General features: G+C 48.5%; 1 protein-coding gene across 1 annotated transcript in view; it reads right to left on the bottom strand.

Moving 5' to 3' along the window:
• Window positions 1-24,146, bottom strand: part of CNGA4 (cyclic nucleotide gated channel subunit alpha 4) — a 239,063-nt gene that overhangs the window by 12,830 nt on the left and 202,087 nt on the right. Inside the window, exon 4 of the mRNA XM_085620617.1 lies at window positions 14,992-15,987. Coding sequence (XP_085476743.1) covers window positions 14,992-15,987 — 996 coding nt within the window. The remainder of the gene's footprint in view (window positions 1-14,991; window positions 15,988-24,146) is intronic.

Below are 24,146 nucleotides of genomic sequence, written 5' to 3'. Positions count from 1 at the left end.
AGGAGTGTGCGGATGTAGAAGAGGGACACAGTATTGTCAGTGTTCATAGTGACTACAATGGTCCTTACATTATGTTCAAGTAGACCATCTCCAAAGCTTACGAGGAGAAATGTGAGTAAATTAGTGGTTATCAACAGCATGTATATGGTGTCACCGCTCAAAAAGGGTCGCTTGGCACTGAAAATGTATTCCCCCTTGCCATAAAGATCTAAAGTGGTTTGAAAAGGAGAGGGGTTTGTTTACCCAGGGGTCACAAATCCTTCATTATTGGGTAACATAATGCTGTCGATTGGCCTCAATAAGTAGGAGAGACCCCTTTCCCACTAAGGTACTTCACCGACCAGGACTGCATTGGACTTGCAACTTACCCACACCGCACTGTATACTTCTCGGATGACATAGAAATATTGACCAGAGAGAACATATGTAAAACATTAGTGAGACTACTGATCTATTTTGCTGCCTTGATGAAGCTCCAGACCTGTGCGCTGGGAACAGGTGAAACACGTGCTGGTTGTTGGTTTTTTCAAGTGACCTGGTTAATTGCTAGAACCAGCAACCATGTCTTTATTAATAAAGCAAAAGACACACAATTGATGGACGGAATGCAGAACAAATCAAAACATTTACCCCCAGTCAACAGATCTGGGTTAAATCCATCATTCTTTTGCTCACCATGCCACCCCAGTTTAGACCTGGCCATATGCAAATCAGTCTTGACCCTGTGCCTCATGGCAACAGTCCAGCCCGAACTGCCAAGCCAGGTCCTCCCTGGACTGGAAACAAGCATCCTAGGACCGGTTTCGGGGTTTCACCCCTCTTCAGCCAGGATAGCTTGATTCCAGTGGCACAGTGAGCCCAGGACCCACGTCTGGGCATACCTGGCGCACTTAGGGCGAGAAAGCAAAAGACACACATTTGATGGACGGAATGCAGAACAAATCAAAACATTCACCCCCAGTCAACAGATCTGGGTTAAATCCATCATTCTTTTGCTCACCATACCACCCCAGTTTAGACCTGGCCATATGCAAATCAGTCTTGATCCTGTGCCTCATGGGAACAGTCCAGCCCGAACTGCCAAGCCAGGTCCTCCCTGGACCGGAAACAAGCATCCTAGGACCGGTTTCGGGGTTTCACCCCTCTTCAGCCAGGATAGCTTGATTCCAGTGGCACAGTGAGCCCAGGACCCACGTCAAGCTAGTCTGGCTAGACGTTTCGACTCAAAAGTGTTCCTTCCATCCTGAGGAAGACCCTCCGTGACTACTGACAGTCTGCACACTTTTGGGTCAAAACGTCAAAGCACTTGCCATAATCCTGACCCTATTCTCCCTGCTCCACGTCATAAGGAAATTGAAATCCCAAGTGGCGCAGAGAGTTATGCATCTAGGGATGGATGTCATCTGAAATGATCATTTTTAACCAGCAATGCACCACTGTATATATCCTGTTCACAACCAGCACTTTTTTGCACCTTGTCACCTCAGCACTTGCGCCGTTTTGTTTGTCTATTACTTGTGGCAGCCTATTAGTGTCATCTATACACTATAAAATGTAAAAAAAAGAAAAATGTATTCTTTCAATATACTTCTTTGATTGACTCATGATTGGTGTGTTCTTTTGTTTTCCTTTTTTCCATTAAGTGTGAGGACACAAATGTTTGAATAAGTGTTGTTCTTTGCTAATTTTGCCCTGTATTCAGTAAGTTAGAAAGCAATTCCTTTCCCGACAGAACCAACATTACTTCATATCTTCACACCCAGGTTCTGAGGGGCACTGGGTTACCCTATCATACTAGATGAGGAATGACCTGAAACACACTTTCTGTAGAGAGGTGGAGCTCAGGTCCCAATTGGAGATGTTGGGATTGCCTGAGTGGGTGTGTCTGACCACAAGGTCCATGGCATCCCAAGAGGAGATTCAAAATTGCTTGGAAATGCTTTCACAATATTAGGAGGGCAACTTAATTTCTTTGTTCACATTGGACTTTCCAATTCAAATTGCATGTATCTATAATCAACCTCCTAAAATTGTTAAAGCAATTACCAAGGATTGAGTTTTGTGGGCAGTCAGAATCCCAGAAGTGGGAATAAGAGAACTATAATATTGGACTATTTGACCGGTGCCGTCCAGAAACACCACTGCTGGCTGCCTTTTTGAAATCAAAATGGCTTGTAGCCTGGAACAATAGCCCAGCAGCCTGCCAAGGAGAGGAAGGGAAGGGGGCATGGGAAGCCCACCTCGGACTTGCCTGCAGTCAGGAGGAGGCTGATCCAGAGGGTGACACCCCGGAGCCTACAGGGGAGGACATTGCTGGCGGGGAAGACCTACCTGAACTAGCCCAATGGCAAACTAGAGGAGGCCCCTCCCAGGCAGAGTTCTGCCAGGTACAGAAGAAGTGATTGGTTTTTGATGGCCTACGGCAACAGGCCAAGGCCCAGGAAAATGGATACACCAGTGCTGATTACCTCATCTACTGGGAGAATGGTCACCTGTATAGCGACCTAAGGTCCCTGAGCCTGGGTCAACCTGCGCGTTGGTGGTCCCACAGTGCTATCAGGCCTTTCTACTGGAGCTGAGTCATGATGTACATCTGGCAGGACATCTGGGGCAGGCCACAACCTTTGCACGGGTGGTCACCCACTTCTATTGGCCCTGGATGAGAGTGACCACAGAGACACTCTGTAGGTCCTGCACCACCTGGCAGGCCAGTGGGAAGTCATGGGTAAAGTGGAAGTCTCCCCTGCTAACATTCCCTGTCATGGGAACCCCCTTTGAGAGGGTGAGCATCAACATTGTGGGGCCTCTGGAGCCCAAGACAGCCTTGAGCAACAGGTTTTTCGTGGTCTTGGTTATACAGAGGCCATACGTCCGAGATGGGTTTCCCCAAGGAGGTTGTGTCTGACCTAGGAACCAACTTCATCACGTCATATGTGAAGTCAATGTGGGATAAGTGTGGAGTAACCTACAAGTTTTCAACACACTATCACCCCCAAACCAATGGGGTTGTTGAGAGACATACCACAACCCTCAAAGGCATGATCTTACGCCTGTCTGAGCCCTTGAGGCATACGTGGGACACCCTTTTGCCATGCCTATTGTTTGCATACAGAGAAGCTCCTAAGGACAGGTAGGGTTCAGTCCCTTCAAACTTCTGTATGGCCACCATGTTAAAGGGCCTCTCAGGCTTGTGAAGAAGGGTTGGGCACAAGCTCCAAAGAAACCCCCCCAATATGAATTAAGCTACATGTCGGCTCTCCGGACTTAGATGAAGCTCTTTTGGAAAGAGGCCACTGTGAACCTGGAGAACATTCAGGAAGTCAGGAAATTCTGGTATGACCATAAATCCATTCTGGTAGAATTTCAACCTGGTCAAAAAGTGTGGGTGTTGGAGCCAGTGGAACCCCTAGCCCTGCAGGACCAGTGGACCGGGCCGTGTGGAGCCAAGGAGCGCAAGAAGGAGGTCACCTGCCTACTGGATCTTCAGATCCCGTTGGGGGTCCTACATGTCAACCGCCTCAAGCCCTAGCTCAAAATGCCTAAAGCTACCATGCTCTTGGCAAGAGTTGGAGGTAAGGAGGAGGAAAGCAAGCTTCTTCCAAACCTCCTCCCTCTAAAGAACAGGATGGTTCAATAGAGGGGGTGAGCCTCTCCCCCTCCCTGACTTCATACCAGAAGAGAGAATGCCACCAGTTGTTGGAGCAATTCTCCTCCTTGTTCTCACTTATACCCGTGCTCACCACTTGGTGTACCCTTGACATCGACACAGGGATGAGCATCCTTGTCAAGAATAAAATCTACAGGCTGTCTGATAAAGTGAGAGCTAGTATCAAGGAGGAAGTGTCCAAAATGCTGGAGCTTGGGTGATTGAGCACTCCAACAGCCCATGGTCTAGTCCAGTGGTTCTGACACCCAAGGCTGCCCCATGGGTGCCACCCATGAACTCCGGTTCTGTGTGAATTACAAAGGGGCCTAAATCAGTCACCAAGGCTGATGCACACCTCATCCTCTGAGCTGATGAGCTCATAGACCAGTTGGGAGCTGCCAAGTTCCTAAATACATTTGATTTGACATCAGGATATGGACAGATTACCTGACCCGAGGAGGGCCAAGGAATGCTATGTATCCTCCACCACAGAGGGCCACTTCCAATTTAGGATGATTCCCTTTGGGTTAAAGAATACCCCAGCCACTTTTCAGAGGTGGTTAATTGGGTCCTAGCTGGGCTAGTGACTTCAGTACCACCTACTTAGACAACACCACTGTCTTCAGTTCTAGCTAGGATCACAGCCTGCACCACCCCTGGGCAGAGATGCATGCCCTATAAAGGACAGGCCTGATTATAAAGGCCAGTAAATGCCAGATAGGGCATGGACCCCTTGTGTCCTTGGGCCGCCAAGTCGGTGGGGAAAGTACCACGCCACCAGCCCAACATACAACATCTTGGCTTACGAACCCAGCAAAGCCTACGCGGAGGTGAGAGCCTTCTTCGACCTCCCTGGTCACTGGTTACTACAGGAGATTTGTTAAGGGATATGGCACCACTGTTGCCCCTTGTACAGAGCTGACTTTTAAGAAACAGCCCAAAAAGGTGATCTGGATAGAGGTGTGCCAGACAGCATTCAACGCCTTGAAGGAGGCCATGTGCACTGCACCAGTACTGAAGGCAGTTGACTTTTCAGAAGAATTCCTAGTGCAGATGGGTACAATTTAGCAAGGCATTGGGGCTATTCCCTCACAGCTGAATGATGAGGGCTAGGACAAACATGCAGCCTTCATCAGTAGAAGGCCACGTCCCAGGGAACAGAGGTGTAGTGAAATAGAAAGAGTGGGATTTGCAGTGGTCTGGACACTGAAGAAGTTGAGGCCATACTTGTTTGGGACTCACTTCTGGGTTCAGATGGACCACAGACCCCTTAGATGGTTGATGCAGATGAGGGGTGGGAATCCCAAACTGGTGAGGTGGTCCATCTCCCTACAAGTAATGGACTTCACAGTGGAACAATGCCCTGGGACTGGCCACAACAATGCTGATGGTCTTTCCAGGTTTTTCTGTCTTAGCGATGAGAGCTCCTGTGAGGGTGGGCCGTTCTCTCTGCTTTCTGCTGGGGGGACACTTGTTAGACCTGGTATCCTTGGTGCAGTATTCCCCCAGACTTTTTACCTTGACTCCCCCATTTTTGATGACCTTGCTTTTGTTGACATTAGGACTCGGTACACTTTACCTCTGGTAACCAGTGCTAAAGTGCTTGTGCTCTCTCCCTTAAACATGGTAAAATTGTAATACCTCTAATTGGCCCACTTAACCTACTTCTAGCCCCTAGTAAATGTCACTACATATACTCAGGGCCTGTAAATTGAATGCTACCAGTGTCCCGAGCACTCATTGTGCCACCCACTAAAGTGTCACTGCAAAACATGTCTCAAGCCTGCCACTGCAGCCTATAGTAGATCTTAACTGCCATTTTGACTTTGCAAATTAAACAAGTCCATGGTATTTAAAAAGTAGGACATGTGTATTTAAGTTGTACATATCCTGAAATTGAAAAAAATCCTAAAGTGGTATTTCACTGTAGTAAGTCTATCTCTCCCATAGACTAATATGAAGTTGCCTGATTACATGTGATAACTTCAGTTTGGGAACATATAGACAAATACTTCTTCCACTCTTTTGAATTGTAATATAAAGTCCTCTACATACTAAAGTCAGATTTTAAGTTACTATTTTGAAAGTGGCACTTTTCGAAAGCTAGCATTTTTCTGCCTAAACCAAATGTGCCTTTCTGTCAGTGTCCAGCATCACATGAATGTGAATGGCTTGTCTGTGGTATGTTGTGTATTTCCTCCAGACATGGGGACAAAAGGGGTCTGGGTGTAAAGGGAGAGGGTCTTGCTAACAGCTAGCAGCTCGAGTTGAGTGTGTGGTGATCTAAACTGTCAATTCTAATTTTTTAACTTGCTTTTATATTGCCTGAATTTATTTGACTATCTGTTTAGCACCGATCCTTTTTTTAAACGATCTTTTAAATGTTTTAAAAACGCTTTTTTCATTGTTACTTACTTTTGCTGCTGCTGCACTTTGTCACTTTTTGGGGGGCCACTGCTTGGGGCTGTCAGTATCTGGGCGGGTCGCAGTCCTCGTTCCGTCACGGCATAACAGTGCCGATTGTTGCGGAGGGACTGACGCGACTCCGCCCACTTCCCACAGGACTTCCGGTGCAGGGGGCATATGATGGGCGAGACTCGGCGGCCGCGCAGCGGACGCGTGCAGCGGGCGCGCATAAGGCAAGCCCGTCTGCGCCCGTCCGCGTCCGTCGCGCGGCCAGCGCCAGCCACGCTGTCGGGATGGTTGGAAGGAGCCACCTAAGGTGGTCACGAGAGTTACTGTTAAGCCTCCAGGGCACTGTCTGTAGGAGGGCACATCAGCTTGATCTGGCTCGTTCCCGATTGCCACACTATTGCATAGAATGTGGTCAGATGCTGGTTCAAAGTAAGGTGGGGGTGGGGCAGGCTTCCCAAAGCTCTCTCTCCGATCAAAGGGCCGCACTTAATTTGGGATTGCTTAACTGCAGGTCGTTACCTAAACATGTCGAGGAGATCTGGTCAATTTTAATTGAAGAGAAGTGGGATGCCCTGTTCCTTACAGAAACCTGGTTGAGCGCGGATGCAATAACATCGATCTCACTTGCTACCCCACCAGGGTTCAAAATATGTTTTGTTAATCGTGAAGGGGGAAAAAGAGGTGGAGGGGTAGCGATTATCTTTAGAGATTCCTGGGAGCTTGTGTCTTCTACCTCGCTGCTCCTGCATGGTATTGAAGGCTTACATTTCTGCTTCCAGATTACCCCTGCTTTTGCCCTAGCTGGCATTCTTATTTAGAGACCGCCTGCGTGTGCAGCAACTGCCGTGCAGTCTCTATGCGATCTGATTGCCCAAAAATCAGTGCTCTATTCGAATTTTCTGGTTTTAGGTGACTTTAATTTACATGTAGACGACCCAGATTGCGTACAAGCAGCGCAACTTGTGTCATTTTTAGAGGGGGCAAACCTCCTACAAAGGGTGCTTTCTCCGACACACATGGCAGGTCACACGTTAGACCTTATTTTTTTGAATATACAAAATACCGTAATAGGGCCCCCACTACCACTGACCTGGTCGTACCATTCCCTAATTCCCTTTTCAATTACTCTCCCGACTGTCAAGTTAGTAAAAAATATCCAGATGGGGCAAAAAAGAAACTGGAAGAAACTGTCGGCGGAATCTTTAAGCCCCATACTGAGGGAGAGTTATCCTCAGCTATCCTACGACCCCACTCGAGATGCAGCTACTCTGCACAAATGGATTGGGGACGCAATGGAAGCTGTTGCACCAATCAGAATGAGGAAACCAGATAGATGCTCTCCCTCGGCGCCTTGGTTCTCCGCGTCCCTGAAAGAACAAAAAAGTCATTGTAAAAAATTGGAACGCCAATGGAGAGTAGCCTACTGTGATTTAGCCAAAGTGGTTTATAAAAAAGTGATAAAAGAACTTCATAAGGCTTTAAAAATTGGTAGACGAGACTACCTTGTAGCACGCATTCAGAATGCGAACCACTCTGGCACAGAAGTTTTTAAAGTAGTTCGATCCTTTTTTAAACCTAAGGCTAGTGAACTCGAGGTTACAGCCTCTGCAGAAGGGTGCGAAAAAATCGCTGACTACTTTGACGACAAAATCTCTAAAGTCTATGACTCTTTTACTCCCTCCGAGGCCACGGTAAAACTGGAAACAACTGCAGATGGCGGCGGGAGGGAAACACTTTTAAACTTTACCCAGCTATCGCACCAGGAGGCATTAGCAGAAATATTGAAATGTAGGTCGGGCGCACCAGATGACCCTTGCCCTTCAAAGTTTTGGAAAATGCTAGCTCCATCTTTGATCGAGGGACTTCGCCATATCTGGAATACCTCCTTAGAGACAGGTATCTTTCCCGATTCTTGGAAACACGCATCTCTCCTCCCTCTGAGGAAGAAAGTTAATGGCGACCCGGGTGACCTTAGCAATTTGAGGCCCATTTCTCTGCTTCCTGCCCCGGGTAAGATGTTAGAGAAAATGGTTCAACGCCAATTGACCCCGTTCTTAGAGCAGAACCGTGCTCTTCATGACACGCAATCGGGTTTTCGGGCAGGTTTCAGTACCGAGACCGCTCTTCTCGAGGTGGCAGAGTCGGTAAAATGGACATTGGATTCAGGAGCATCGGCATTGCTGGTGCTCCTGGACCTGTCCGCGGCCTTTGATACGGTAGACCATGGCATCCTGATCCAGAGACTACAAAATGCGGGCCTTGGTGGGACGGTGCTAGCTTGGGTTCAATCTTACCTAAGTGGGCGCTCCCAGAAAGTTGTTCAACAATCATTTGTTTCTAGACCTAAGCCTATTAAACGTGGCGTCCCCCAGGGCTCAGCCCTGAGCCCCCTGTTGTTTAATGTCTACCTAGCTCCGCTTTTCACTCTTATTGCCAACTGGGGGGTCAAGGCGATTTTGTACGCTGATGACACCCAGTTGGTTTTTCCATTTAAGGAGCGGTCGGTAGATACTTTCAAGAATTTTAAGGGCTGCCTTCAAGATATAGCATGCTGGATGAATGCTAATAAACTAAAGCTCAATACCGGAAAAACTGAAGTCTTGTTTTTTGGCAAGGGCTTAGCTCCAGATCCAGCACTGTGGTGGCCATCAGAGATGGGGACACCACCAATACCTGGTTCCTGCACTAGGAATTTGGGTGTGAAATGGGAGGCAAATCTCTCCTTCTCTGCTCAAATTAAGCAGGTGTCTGCTAGTTGTTTTAGCACCCTGAAAAATTTACGGAAAATTCTGCACTTTGTACCGGAGGATTGCCGTAAAACTATAGTACACGCTACAGTCACGTCCAGGTTAGACTATGCGAATAGTCTCTATTTAGGCCTACCCAAATATGCCATAGGACGTCTCCAGATGATTCAGAATGCGGCTACGAGACTGGTGTTACGAATTCCTTTTAAACAACATGTCTCTCCGTATTTACAGAAGCTCCACTGGTTGAAAGTGGAGAAGCGAATCCAATTTAAGGCCATGTTTTTGGCGTATCGGGCCCTAAATGGGAATTGTCGCAAATATCTGAAGCAAAGATTGAGCATATATAAACAAAATCGGGTGTTACGCTCAAATTCTCAGACGCTGTTGCAAGCCCCACGCTTTGCGAAGGCTCGTTTGGGAGGAAGGACTTTCACAGTGGGTGCTGCATCACTGTGGAACAACCTTCCAGAGCCCTTGCGGAAGGCAAATACTGAATCTAGCTTCAGAAAATTATTGAAAACATGGCTTTTTTAGGTCCCTTTGGCTTTGTCTGGTCACCACTCACCTATCTCTAGCGCCGGGACACCCCTATTTGGGGTAGCCGTGCGCTCTATAAATTGCATTAATAATAATAATAATAATAACAGGATGGTTGGGGAGGGGCTTTGCCCTGCCCTGATTCCACTTCAAAAGACCCTACCTGCAGCACACACACAAAGGAACCTGACACCTGGCCTGCCCTTGCCTTTGTCCCCTAGACAGATTTGAGCCAAACCTTGGGGAAGAGGAAGAACTGTCCAGAATTAGTTTGGGAGTTTGCCAGGGTTTGCCACTAACACAAAGGCAGGCTGGCATTGGGTATAAGAATGTGACCCTCAGAACCTCTCATCAGAGCACCCCTGGGCTTGTGGAAGATTCATAAGAAATATTGCTCTGCTGTCTGAAAAAGGAAGACTGGACCTGCTTGCCTTGAACCCAAGCTCCCCAGAAGTGGCTCCAAAGGTCAGTTGGCTGACCTCCGGTATGACCTACAGGGACAAAACAAGCTTCCAGAGGCCTTTGCTGCAACTGCCCAGCTTCCCAGCACTGACTAGGCCTGCCTGAGCTCTACTGCTGGCCTCTGCTGGAGTAAGTCTTGATCCCCAAGAGGTGCTCCCCAGGTTCTGGATTCTTGACTGGTATCAGAGTGTACTCCTCCTGCCTCAATTTGGCAAGAATCTGTACCTCCGATCCTCAGTCTAGGTCCACTCTCTCCCCACAGCTCCGCTGTGCCGTCTCTTGCATCCAGACCCCGACCTCCTCCCTTTGAGGCTGCTGCCCACTCTTGCGCCTGCTGCCCGCTCCAACTGGAACCAGACTGCCTGCAACCAATGCAACCTTTCTCAGCCGTTTTTTTCTTTCTTAATTTTTCCCTGTTGTGCCACTGTTAGTGTGCCCATCTGTGTCTTGCTCAATTCCACCACTGTTTTTATTTTCTCGTGCCTGCCTGTTCCTTACGCCTTTCACCGCTGCTGCCCCTACGGCCCCTCCCCCCCTCCGGAATTCCCCCTGGGAATTCCCCCCCGGAATTCCTCCCTGGAATTTCCTTGCTCCCGCCTCCCAACCTCTCCTCCCTCCCACCTCCCCTACTTAATGGCGGCCCCTGCAGGGGAGCGCGAGTAAGACCTCCGACCCTCGTTCTAGGTCCACTCTCTCCCCGCAGCTCTGCTGTGCCGTCTCTTGCTTCCAGACCCCGACCTCCTCCTTGAGAGGTTCAAGGCTGCTGCCCACTCCTGCGCCTGCTGCCCGCTCCAGCTGCGACCAGACTGCCTGCAACCACCGAAACCTTTCTCAGCCGTTTTTTTTCTTAATTTTTCCCTGTTGTGCCACTGTTGTTGTGCCCATCTGTGTCTTGCTCTAATTCCACCCCTGTTTTTATTTTCTCGTGCCTGCCTGTTCCTTTCACCTTTCACCCCTGCTGCCCCTGTGGCCCCTCCCCCCCAGAATTCCCCACCGGGAATTCCCCCCTGGAATTCCCCACTGGAATTCTCCTGATCCCGCCTCCCAGCCTCTCCTCCCTCCCACCTCCCCTACTTAATGGTGGCCGCTGCACAGAGCCAGGAACCCTGGACCTCCCACTACCCATCGCTATGACACCACCACCCTCCTCGCACTTAACCCTGGAAGACTTAGAGAATGCCAACAGGCCTCGCCGAACACGACCCATGGCCAGTTCTCCTGCCTCCACTGCCACCACACCCTCACTGCCCCCCCGGCCTCCAACACTGCCGACAACAGCACCGGCGACACCCTAAAATGCATCCTCCTCAACGTACACTCCGTACACAAACACGCCATGGAAATATGGAACCTACTTGACTCTCTCGCCCAACATCGCCTTCTTTACAGAGACCTGAATCAACGCATCCTCCGCCCCCAACATCAGGCCCGCCATCCCAGGCGTATACAAGATCCAGAGGAAAGACCGCTCCAACCACCCAGGAGGGGGCCTCGCCATCGCCCACAAGAGCACCCTCCGCCTCACCACCTCCAGCGAAACCTTCCCCTCCCCCAAACACCTGCACTTCCAGATCCAGACCACCCCCAAAGCCACACTCCGAGGAACCCTCGTCTACAGACCCCCAGCCCCCAAACACCCTTCGCCACCACCATCACCGACTTCATCGCACCCCACACCCTCGCCTCAACAAACTACATACTCATTGGAGACCTGAACTTCCGCCTCGACAAACCCAGCGACCCCAACTCCACTATCTTTTGTGACAACCTCACCAGCATCGGACTTAAACAACTCGTCAACACACCGACCCACAGAGCAGGACGCACCCTCGACCCCATCTTCGCTACAGAAAACAGCATCCAATTCAGCCACACAAGGCACCGACCACCACTGCATACACTTCGTCATCAACAAACCCAAGGCATACAAACCAGCCCCACGCCCACCACAAAGTAACTGGAGCACGGTTACCGACGAGCAACTTAACTCCACCCTCACCTGAGAAAACCACACCTGGGCACCCGATGCAAACGACGCAGCCAGAGAACTCCACACCTGGATCTCCAACTGCGCAGGTGAGCTCGCTCCGCTATGCAACCCCAACAGACAACGCCACAGGAAAGCCGCCTGGTTCAAAACCACTCTCCAAGAAGCCAGACGCACCTGCAGACGCCTGGAGAAGAACTGGAGAAACACCAAGACAACCGAAAACCACACCACCTACAAGGATACCATGACGGACTACCACAACCAGATCAGAGCCACCAAGAAGAACTTCATCCACAACAAAATCCTGGCCAACTCCACCAACTCCAAGGAACTTTTCAGTGTCATTCAAGAATTCACAAACCCATGCAGCGAAGCCACAGGCATCACCCCATCCCAAGACCTCTGCGACAAGCTTGGATCCTATGTACACCTCAAGATCAAAAACCTCTACAACAACTTCATCGACCATCCACCAGGTGCCACAGATGGGTGCCCCGCCCCCCAGAAACACCAGCCAGCCCACCATCTCCAACTGGACACCGATCACAGCCGAAGACACTGCCTCAACCATGAAAAGCATACACTCGGGGGCCCCCACCGCCCCCCACCAACCACTGCCCCCCTCACATCTACCACAGAGCCGCAGCCGCCATCACACCCGAACTACAATGCACCATCAACATCACCTTCAAAACAGGCCCCTTCCCAGATGACTGGAAGCGCGCAGTAGTCAGACCCCTGCTCAAGAAGCCCACAGCTGACCCCACCGACCTCAATAACTATTGGCCCATCTCGCTCCTCCCCTCCGCAGCCAAAGTTGCAGAGAAAACAGTCAACAGGAAACTGACACGATTCATTGAAGAGACTGCCATCCTCGACCCTTCCCAATCCGGATTCCGAAGCAACCACAGCACAGAGACCGCCCTACTCGCCGCCTCAGACGACATCCGTACCCTCCTGGACCAAGGCCACTCCGCAGCCCTAATCCTACTCGACCTATCAGCAGCCTTCGACACCGTCTCCCACCGCACACAAGTCACCAGACTACACGACGCAGGCATACAAGGAACAGCCCTGGACTGGATCCGATCATTCCTCACCGGAAGCCAAAGGATCAGACTCCCACCCTTCCTCTCCGACCCAACGAAAATCACCTGTGGAGTCCCACAGGGTTCATCCCTGAGCCCCACCCTCTTCAACATCTACAGGGCCCCCCTCGCAGTCATCGTTCGACAACACGGCCTCAACATCGTATCCTACGCTGAAGACAACCAGCTCATCCTCTCCCTCACCAAAGACCCCACCACTGCCAAACTCAACTTCCAGAAAGGAATGCAAGACGTCGCAGTCTAGATGACCGACAGCTGCCTGAAGCTCAATGCTGAGAAGACAGAAGTCCTCGTCCTCGGTACCACCCCTTCTGCATGGGACAGCACCTGGTGGCCGACTGCCCTCAGAAGCCCACCTACCCCCTCAGACCATGCCAAGAACCTCAGCATCATACTCGACTCATCACTCACCATGAACTGACAGGTCAACGCCGTCAATTCCAGCTGCTTCAACACCCTCCGAAGAACTTCAAGTGGATCCCCCCCTGAGTCAAGGAAGACAGTCACCCACGCACTCATCACCAGCAGACTGGACTATGGAAATGCACTCTACACCGGCATCAACAAGTCCCTACTCCGCAAACTCCAGTCAATACAGAACACCACCGCCAGACTCGTCCTCGGCATCCCCCAACACGAACACATCAGCCAATACCTACAAAGTCTCCACTGGCTCCCCGTGGAGAAAAGAGTCACTTTCAAAATCCTTACTCACGCCTACAAATGCCTACACAACAACGGACCCAAATATCTCAATGACAGAATCAACTTCCATGTACCCAAAAGAAACCTACGATCGTCCAACCTCGCACTGGCCGAAACCCCGCGCATCCACAGAGCCAGAGCAGGCGGAAGATCCTTCTCTCACATTGCAGCCAAGACCTGGAATGAGCTACTGGCAGACATCAGATGCGACCCCACCCTGAACACCTTCAGGAAGACCCTCAAGACCTGGCTCTTCGGCTAAACAGATCTGTGGACCCCCTGACTCCCCCTCAGCTCTTGAGACCCTCACAGGTGAGTAGCGCGCTTACAGTTCCCTGATTGATTGATTGATTGATTGATTGATTGATTGATTGATTGAGGTGAAAATCCAGAGGTTATTACGGTGCCCTGCTCTTTGTACCAAATAGCTACTGCCTGTCTCTCCAACCAACGTGAAGCTCCAGCGATGACCGCTCCTCTCACTGACATCAACTTCTTTGTGGCCCCCACCAACACAAAGCTCCAGCTGAGGCTCATCCTACAGACTCGAACATTGAAGAGGTAAACTCTTCACCGGGGCAAACCTGGTTCCTTTATCCGACCCGGGTTCCACTGCAGTCAGCCTGCACTTATGACTTTGACCCGATCCAGCACGGCCAGGTAGCTCTCTGTGCTCCTTGAGCAAGTGGCTCTTTGTGCTTTTTGGTGATATTTTTAACTGAAACTTAAACAAATTCATAACTCAGGTTCAACTTATTGGACTTTTGTCATCTGGGTGGCATTTTATTTATTTGATTTACCTCTATTGTTCTAAAAAGGTTTGGGATTTTTCTTCTGTCCTGCTTTTACTTTAATACTGTTTGTGTGCTGCATAAACACTTTACACATTGCCTCTCAGTTCTGCCTGACTGGTTTTGTGCCGAGCTATCAGAGAGTTACCCACAGGTTTATTTAGTGACTTTTGTGGTTCACCCTGACAAGGTCTGTGGCTGTTATTTGAGTATAATTCTCACCCCCTCAAATAGTAACCCAATTTCTTACAACTGTTTAATCTGAAATATATTTCATATATTAAAAAATATTGTTAAACGTGCTGTTTCATCACAACTTTGACATATTTTATTGCAACTGTGATAATTGTGTTATACTGTCTTTGGACTCATCCTACATGATCTCACTTGATATAGGCCTAGACTGGTCATCCAAGTCTACTCAGTAAACCAAGTAGGCTTAGCGTTGCTGGCTATCTGCTGCACATTAGATAGTGGATTTAGCACTTTGTTCACATAAATGGTGAGTAAAAGCCCAAAATTGGTAAACAAATAAACAATATAGTGTTCTTCTAAACAATGGCATGCATATATGAAACATACACACCTTTGATGTTCAAGATGCTGATCTCCCCAAAGTAGTTGCCTTCTCCGAGGACAGCATATTCAGTCACGCCATCATCGGCCACGACAGCCAGCTTGCCGTCCTTGATAATGTACATCTCTTTGCCGATATCTCCCTTCTTGCAGACATACTCGCCAGGACTGTAGACCTGTGGCTTCAGCTTGAGCACCAGCTCCTCCAGTAGGCTCTTCTCACAGTTCTGGAAGATCTGCACCTTGCTGAGGATGGGCAGGTGCACGCTGACTGCCACCTCGGCACGCAGCTTCTCCGGTAGGTTCTGCAGGATCTCATTCTCGTTGGTCATCTTCTTGTTGATCTGCAGGTGCTGGTACCAGGAGATGACCCGGTGCTTCATGCTCTTGTTCACTTTGTGCATCTGGAGGTAGAGCTTCACCAGGTCATGGTTGGGGTAGAAAGCTGCGTCAGCAGTGTTCATGTTTGAGATGACAGAGCTCATGCTGCCCATGATGGTAGCAAAGCCCAGCACTGCAATAAGAAAGTCAGCCACCATGAAGAGGTACTCTTCCTCCTGGTGGGGTTTTGGTGTGTCCCCTACTGTGGTGAGAATAAGAGTGGAAAAGTAGAAGCTGTAGATGTACTGACGAGCCAGACGGCCAAAATCTGGGTCCGTGATATTGGGGTAAACCCACTCATCCTTCCCGAATCCAATATAATTGGACAATGCAAAGTAGAGGCAGCTGTTCCAGTGAATAACCACAAATATGTAGACCATGAGCTTGCAGATACGGAAGGCATTGGGGTACGCGATTCTGGTCTCTGTGCGGTCAAATGCTTCGAACAACCTGGGAGTGCGCAAGAAGCGATTGATCCTCACAGCAGGTGTGTGGATTCCCACTTTCAGATAGAGCAAATCTGTGGGCAGCAAGGACAGGATATCCCATCGGAAGGTGGAAGTCTTCAAGTAGCTCTTGGCGATCTGTTTTCGATCCAGCACCAGAATGCCTTGCTCCAAAAATCCTGTGTAGAATCAGCAACATAGTATTAGTTAATTATGTGCAGATGCAAAAAGGTAAACATGCAGAACACAGGCTGACCAAGAAGGGCAGGCATAGCATAAGGGAAGGGAAACAAGCTGACTCCTCTATCAACATGAACATCATCAGACATGTCCCTGGTCATCCAACTGCATCAAAGCCTCCAGGGATGCTTGCCTGCTGAGTTGGGGTTGTATCACTGCATGTGTCAACCACTCCTTCCTTATGCCCCTCTATGTCAGGACTTCGTCAGTTTACACAATCCAGTACACTACCAAGTAATTTGTATAGCAAAAATGAAAGGGCTTGCTAATGCAGAGCTGGGCTTGACACCTACTGGCTGCACTGATTCACTCCTACAATAATTCCTGTATACAGTGCAACAAAGGTGTTTTGTCTGTGCCATGCCTGTGGGGCACAGTGGCGTTCACTGTGGCCAAGAGGTGGGAAATATGGTGTGAGTTTAGAAAACGGGCTGCAGCCCTATCCTACATGGGCTTCAGGAGGCATCACAGTTTGTCCTTGTCTCTCCCTGGGAGATATGAGGACCACAATCCTGATATCTCCTGTTGAGTGACTGGAGCTGAATAAGGGCCAGTAATGGTGGTGTGGGGATAACCTTAGTTCCCTGTTTAATGTTGACTCCCGTGCCCCTTCAACAGCTCTTTCAAATCAGAGACAAAAACAATATGGTGCTCTGCAGCAGAGAATACGGTGGGGGGAATACAAGAGAGAAAGAGGGAGTACTGTGATCAAAGAATGGTGGTCCGATGGATACTCATTTTTCTAGCCCTGCATCCTGTATCTAACATAGGTAGTTTATCCATTGTAATCATTCACTTTGCTGTCCCACACAAACCCACCTTGCTGGAGTAATGCACAAAATCTCACCAGGACTGGTTGGGGAGTTTCTGGCTGTCCCTAAACCTTTGGCGGTACTTTTCAGGAGTCAGTTCAAACTTAGCAATTAAAATGGCTTTCATTGGCGTGTACCTGGTTTGGTCACCAACCTCTAATGTTAGATGTGTGTCCCACCCCACAGTACGCATGTGTTTTCACAGACCACCTTCCTAATGCTCTTCTTGGACCTTCTGTGCCCTCAAGGCTACCCCGTAGGCAGAAAAACATTTGTCTATGCAGTCTCCCACCACATAAGTGGCCATGAATCCTTGGGAATGAGAACTCTTTTGTCTCCTTCTGACGCTGTGGGTATGCTGCTTCCCTCCCCTCACTGCTGGAATCTGCCCACTGACTCTGATGTCCAGCTGCTCTAGACTCAGTTCATGAGCCAAAAATCTTTACTTTTTTTCTAGGACTCTTTAAGCCTTCTTCTTCTCTGCCTCCCTCTTTAACTTCGGTATTTGCAGCTTGAACTCCATCTCCTCCCTCCTTTCCACCAGTTTGCCTGGGGATAGGCCATGGAAGTGCCCTGCCAGAGCTCCCGGCTCTGGCAGGGCACTTCATTCCAGGTGTGAAGTCTTCCCTTTTCACTGCAGGTGACTCCTCCATCTCCTCATCCTCTCCTTTGGTCTCACCCGGTATGGGGTGAGTTTCTGCCCAGGCACTCAGTGCCTTTTGGAAGTACAAATTCCTTGCAGAAGTCCATGAGCTGGGCTACAGTATAGAGCTCCATTTTAGCCAGCTCAAATCCCAAGCTTGCTTTGGAAAATCAAAAATGCCAATCAGGGAGAATTACCTCGAATTGGTCTTAGATATGGGATTTGTACTGCACTCCAAATCGCTGTGTGGCACTGCGCAAACACAAGTCATTCTTCTGGTTTCCCCTACTTTTTTGCTTGATGTGATGCTGTTTTTGACTAGCCTGACTGGGATCCTGCTAATCAGGACTGCAGTCTATCGGCCGTCTCCCTATACTGTAATGCTATGTACTTAGGTACACTCCAGATTGTCAGTCCCTAGTGTGTGGTACACATGTACCCAGCGCATAGGTACCCTCGAGGTCTCCCATGGGCTGCAGCGAATATATCTCTTTACAATGAATGCGCTACAATGCATTGCATTACAACGCAGTTGTTACAATGACTGCGTTGTTACAACGTGAACCATTACATCGCAAGTCGTTACAACGACTTCCTGTAGGAGGCGCACTGGACTTAGGAATAGTATAATTTACTATTTCTACTCCAGTTTGTGCAACAGCAGGGAAGGTGTTGGATTGTAAATCCAAAACCAGTGCGCCCCCTACAGCAAGGCATTGAAACGACTTGCGATGTAATGGTTTGTGTTGTAACAACGCGGTCGTTGCAACAAATGCATTGTAATGAATTGCGTTGTAGTGCATTCGATGTAAACAATGTTTCCAGGCTGCAGGATGTAATATGCCATGCATGAGAGACCATGCAAAATGGAATTACAGGCCTGCCATCGCAGCCTGTGTAAGCTGGTGCATGCACCACTTACTAAAGATATAGGTTTACTATATCTAAGGGTCACTGCACTTAAAACCTATAAGTCACCCCTATAGCAGGCCTTTATAATCCTGAAGGCAGGGTACTTGGTTGCAAGTGAGAGAGTGCCTCTTCATGAGCAGGAAAACCCCCACAGCCTGCGTAGTCCATTCTCCCGGGTTGTCAGTAATGCAGCCACAGGCTAACATAGAGGGGTATTATGCGACCGCATGATGACCAACTGTAACACGGCTGAAACAAACCCTGTTGTGTTTTGTATCAAACATGTTGGGCTCACACCTCCCACACCAGTAACCAGTGTGGGAGGTATGATTCCACCCCTCAAAAGTGAGCTTCGTGGGGTCCCTGGTGTTCCCGGTACCAGCCTTCTCGTCCCAGACAGCTCAAAATTGCTTCTGCTGACCAGAGACACATTTCTGCCCTCCTACTGCTGAGCCAAGCTCGAGCAGGGGAAGGCAGTACAATAGGCATCCTGTCATAGGGAGGTGTGACCACCTCCCAGACAAGATTTAGTGTATTGGGGATGGTTGGGTGCGCTTGCCAGCGCATTAAATTCTGCATGAGGTGCACATTTGGTGTCCTGGTGCATAGTCCAGTTCAAACCAGTCCTGGGCGACATTGGCTCCTGCTCTGGTGCACAACTGGACAAAGGACATGGGAGTAACCTCCCCACTGTCCAGACCCTCCCTTAGTAGGGTCCACTGAATCTGTACAGCCCTCTCCCATGGGTACTTAATAGATTTCCTGGCTGTAGGTCCCTAGATTCGATGTGGACAAAAGTCTGAGCCAGAAACTACTGAGCTTTGACCGTCTGGACACTTGGACTACGCTGGACTTCGTTTGGGCCCAACTTCGCCTCCCGCTCAGTTTGCTGCATCGTCTGTGCCCGTGCACTATACAGGATCCGTGCAGGACCTGTGGAGCATCAAGGACAACTGAAGATAATCTCCCCACTACTGACCAGTCTACTGATCCTGAGCTCCTCCAGACTCCAGCAACAAAGGAGGTGGGTTTCTACATCCCTCGAGGCCCTTGCTGCCCTCTTACCAAGTCTGAGGCCAGAATCCCTCGTGGGGGCTGCAATACCCAAGCCCCTGTGCACCGCGTACATTTGCAAGTGCATGTGCTTGTTGGCCGTTCCCAAACAAGTGCATTGGTCTACTGATAGCCCCAACCTCTGGCGCCATTTTCTACCAAGATCTTCAACCTCCTCACACTGAGTGCTCCATGGGCTGTTATTTGGTGAAATCGCTCGAGGTCCTCTTGGCCTGTGGGTCCACTTGAGAGTCAACTTTGCTTTTCTTGGGCTCCCCTGGTTGCTCAAGGCCTGCCCTGACTCTCCTGCAATTGGTGAGTCTCCTGGACCTGGACGCCACTTCAGACCTATGCACCCGGCTTTCCTGGGATAGATAACTTGGGTACTTTGGTATCCACAGGTGGGGTGGCTCTCTGACCTTCCATCTTCCACGGGGTTTCTCCGAAGTCTACTGGGAAAGGTCCTTAAACTCTAAAATTTCAACTGCAACTTTTCCATAGACTTATACGGAGCACTCGGTGGTGCTTTCACACTGCACACACGCTCTGTGGGGCCCCTATCTACTCACCTTGGGTGGTTCCTTGGGTTCCCAGCAATTCTACGGCCTCGCGACACTGTTTTGACTCGAGCCGTGGTTCTTATACCACTTTCTTAATATATGGTTTGGTCCCCCCCGGGACCCACTGTTCATTAGTGCTATTTACTGTCATTTCTTTGCTTAAGTATTGTGTGCTTTGTGATTATCTCTGTGTAAGAGATACTGTGTCGTACTAGAGAGCATTATATTAATAAATACATATTTTTATATAACTACTGTGTGGTTCTCCTTTCATTTACTCGATACTATAAAGTTGCATTCTGGTAAAATCAAGCTGCTTAACATTCCTTCAAGACTAAGCCCGAAGGCTGCTCTCCACAGCTACCACTTGGATAGCTTTCTAAGGTTATCTTTGACCTCTTAAATCACCATAAGGGTTGTTTGGACTGGTGCAAGGTGCCCACTTTAATTAGTGGACAGCATATACCCGGCCAACTTCTCACATTGGATTACTGGTTGACTGGGGTATGGGCTCTGGTCAAGCAGCAACTACAATCCTAGTCAGGGTAAGAGACAGGCAACCCTAAATTAACCTGTGGTAACCCTCTGGTAGTTTGGCAAAGAGCAGTCAGGCTTCACTTATAGGCAGTGTGTAAAGTATTTGTGCAACAATTCAAACTGTAACACAGTGAATAAACCAAACAAAAAGATCCTGCAGCAATTTAGAAAAATAGAGTTGACTTTAATAAATAAAACAAGAACAAAATGACAAAAATCCAATTAGTAGAACGAGATATGTTGATTTTAAAAGTTTATAGTGAAAAATAGAACCAAAAAGCATGAAGCGCTATTAGGGACACCTGATCACGCTGGTCCGGGACCAAGTCACAAGTTCAAACTAACCGTGATGGCACACAGGCCAACTACATGGACCCAGTTAGGCCCGCTGAACAGAGTACCTTAAATTCTGGTTGGGGAGTATTGCGTGGATCCGTGTCGAAGATGTGTTGCGCAGCTGAAGCGATGCATGTGTTCCGAGATTCAGCGAGGCTGCGGTGCGAGTTCCTGGTGCGCCAATGTCAAGGATGCTATCGACGGGGCTTGCAATGTGAAGTCCGGTGTCGAGGATGCGAGGTGCAGCCGAGGCGATGCGTCAGTTTAGATGAGTGGTGAAGATGCTATGAGGAATTTGAGAGTCATCGTTAAGGCTGCATCAACTAGGGATGTGAGGGGCTTGCGCTGGGAAAGCACCGCGCAGCAGCGGTTCCAAAGGTGACACATTGGTCTCAAAATGCAGGAGGCAGCGGTGATGTGAGTCTTTTGCGACGGGTCAAATCAATGCAGCAGTGGTGATGCATCGGTTCTGCTTCAGGATGCATCGCTCAGCAGAGAAGATGCATCAGTTCCGCTGGCAAGCACCTTAGACCCAATTCCAAGGGTGGCACCACTTGACAGGTAAGACTCACAAATGGCAGAGACCAGGTGCAGGGGTTGGAATGACTTTCATGTCCCTGAGGCTTCAGATCAGGAGGCCAGCCAACTAGCCCTTGGAGTCACACTGGGTTCTGGGGTCAAGATATGCAGGTCTAGCAATTCTCACCCAGGCAAGAGGGCATCAGGCAGATCAGCATATCAAAGCAGGAGTCCGGCAGAGTGACAATCCAGCAGAGTGGCAGTCCTTCAGCAGCACAGCAGCCCTTCTTCATGGCAGAGTATCCACAGGTCCAGAAGTGTACAGTAGAGTTGGTGTCTGAGGTCCAGTCTTTATACCCAGTGGTGCCTTTGAAATGGTGGAGACTTCAAAAGATATGCCTTTGAAGTGCACAGATACCCTGCTTCCCCTGCCCTATTTCCAGACTAACTACAGGGGGTATGCAGACCTTTGTGTGAGGACAGGGCAAGCCTATTCAGGTGTAAGTGAGGCTATGCCCAGCTCCTCCCTCCCATCCTGCCAGAGATGGCCCATTGGGATACACCTAAGCTACCATTGTGTGTGGCTGTCTAGGAGAAATACTCAAAGCCCAACTGCCAACTACACTCACTCAGGTGAACAGAGTCAGGCTGCATGCACCAAACGGCTAAGGAAAGAAAATGCCAAGTTTCTAAAAGTGGCATTTTCAGAATTGTGATATAAAATCCTACTTCACCATAAATTGGGATTTTAAGTTAAGATTCCAGCAACACTAAACTGCAACTAATTATATCTTCCCATTTGGAAATTACACTTACAAAATGTAATAAGGTAATCCCAATGTTATCTTATAGGAGATATAGGCCTTGCAGTAATTAAAAACGAAATTAAGAGTTTACAGGGCTAACGATCATCCATCTCTCTTCCCTTTATCTAAGACCAAGAAGTAGGTGGAGGTGAAGAGAATAAGGAATATTGGCAACACTGAAGAAAAAGCATAATGTGTACTAGCCAGAAGGGTGTAATGAATCCTGGAAATGATTCAAGCTAAGGGGTAGAGAGCTTTGTAGAAGAACTGTTACCTGAGGAACAAAAAGGAAAATATGTGGGTAAAGACTTTTTGCAATGTAAATTAAAATATGGGGTTCCAGAGAAAGAGCTCATGGAACATCCAAGGAGACTATATTAGGGCAGTTCCAGATGGCTCCTCCTCAACATGTAATGGATGCGATACAAAGAGAATGAAAGGATCCTGACAAAATTCCCATTCCCAGGTTTATCACAAAGCTGTAGCCACTGGAATAAATGCAGAAGAGGCTACTGGACCGCGTGGCAACAGATTGTGGTAAGTCTTGTAGGAAGAACAATGCTAGATGATGCCATTATTAAGCATTCAACAGGCCTCATCTTGCCTTAGGAGATCGAGTGTATATTGCTATAATGTCCCAGTCACTGATAACCAATTTCAAATCTTAGTTGAAAGCTATGCAAAAGAGAGCAGGTCTTCAACGACCCAGCAAGGGACGGAGAAGCAGATAGAATTCTTATCAGATACTTTGCTTGATGTTCTCAGGTCTGTGGATTTAACGGAAGGGGTCTTGATTTCCAAGCAAAGAAACTTGATGCTCAAGACTTGCATAGAGAGACATCACAAAAGTGCTTAATTTGCCATTTAATGTAATCAAACTGTTTGGTTCTGAAATAGAAGACAAACTCCATCATCTTTTGAAGGAGAAAAACGCACCTCCTCTTTCATACAAAAGCATCAACAGTCTTCTTAAATGAAACCATTATTTAGGAAAATTTCTATAAGACATCAGCAATCCAATCCAATCCAAATTTCTTTATTTCGGCCAATTAGGCCATAAAAGATACAATCACACAATACATTAAAAAGAATCACAGAGAATAAAAGTAATTAATAAAATCAGTAAAATCAATACACAAAGGATTGCGGGCGTCTCAAACCAAGAAATTCATTAGACAGACCGGTTGTTAATTAGTTTGGACCTTATCTGCCACATAGCCATTAAAAGTTTTGCAACTGCAAAGACTATGTGCGGACTAGTATTTGTTTTCAATATTCTATACACCTGGAGATGACTCCTAATGCCCAGGTTTCTGCATAGCGGGATTAACCAGTATCTCCTTGGTCTATTGTAAGCTGGGCAAAAGAAAACAATGTAGGTTTCTTCCTCATCATGAATACAACAGCCTGGACAAGTTTTGTCGTTATTTTTTGACCAATTGTGGGTGAAAATTTTAATAGGGAGAGTCCCTAGCCTCCATTGTATAAACAATTTTCTGGATAATATGGGGAAAATAATATCCATAAATCCCTCAAACTGATAAGAGTCCTTAAAAGTCAGAAATCGATCGGTCAAGGGCCCTTTATTGGATGCAGAGACCAGGGAGGCATAGCGTTGCTCCCTATATATACCCACAAGACGTTTGCGGGAAACCCCCAGACAGCCTTGCTCAGGCGACTCCCATAGTTCAGGGAGTCCCATCCGATGGAGTTCTTTCTTTATGAATGCTAACCAAGGGATTTTATCGCAAAAATTCAGATTCATGACATGTACAAGCTCTTGCCTATAATGTGAAAGCTCAGCAGTAGACCAGAGCCTATGCCAGAACCTTAATGGCATAAGTTCCAGGTCCTCTTTTATAGAGGGTAGGCCCATATCAAGTCTTAGGGGAAGAAGAGGTGTACCGCGGGGGAGGGCCA

This window comes from Triturus cristatus, chromosome 8, assembly GCF_964204655.1.
Source record: "Triturus cristatus chromosome 8, aTriCri1.1, whole genome shotgun sequence".
Lineage (NCBI taxonomy): Eukaryota > Metazoa > Chordata > Amphibia > Caudata > Salamandridae > Triturus > Triturus cristatus.
This window is presented reverse-complemented; position numbering and strand designations above follow the sequence as displayed.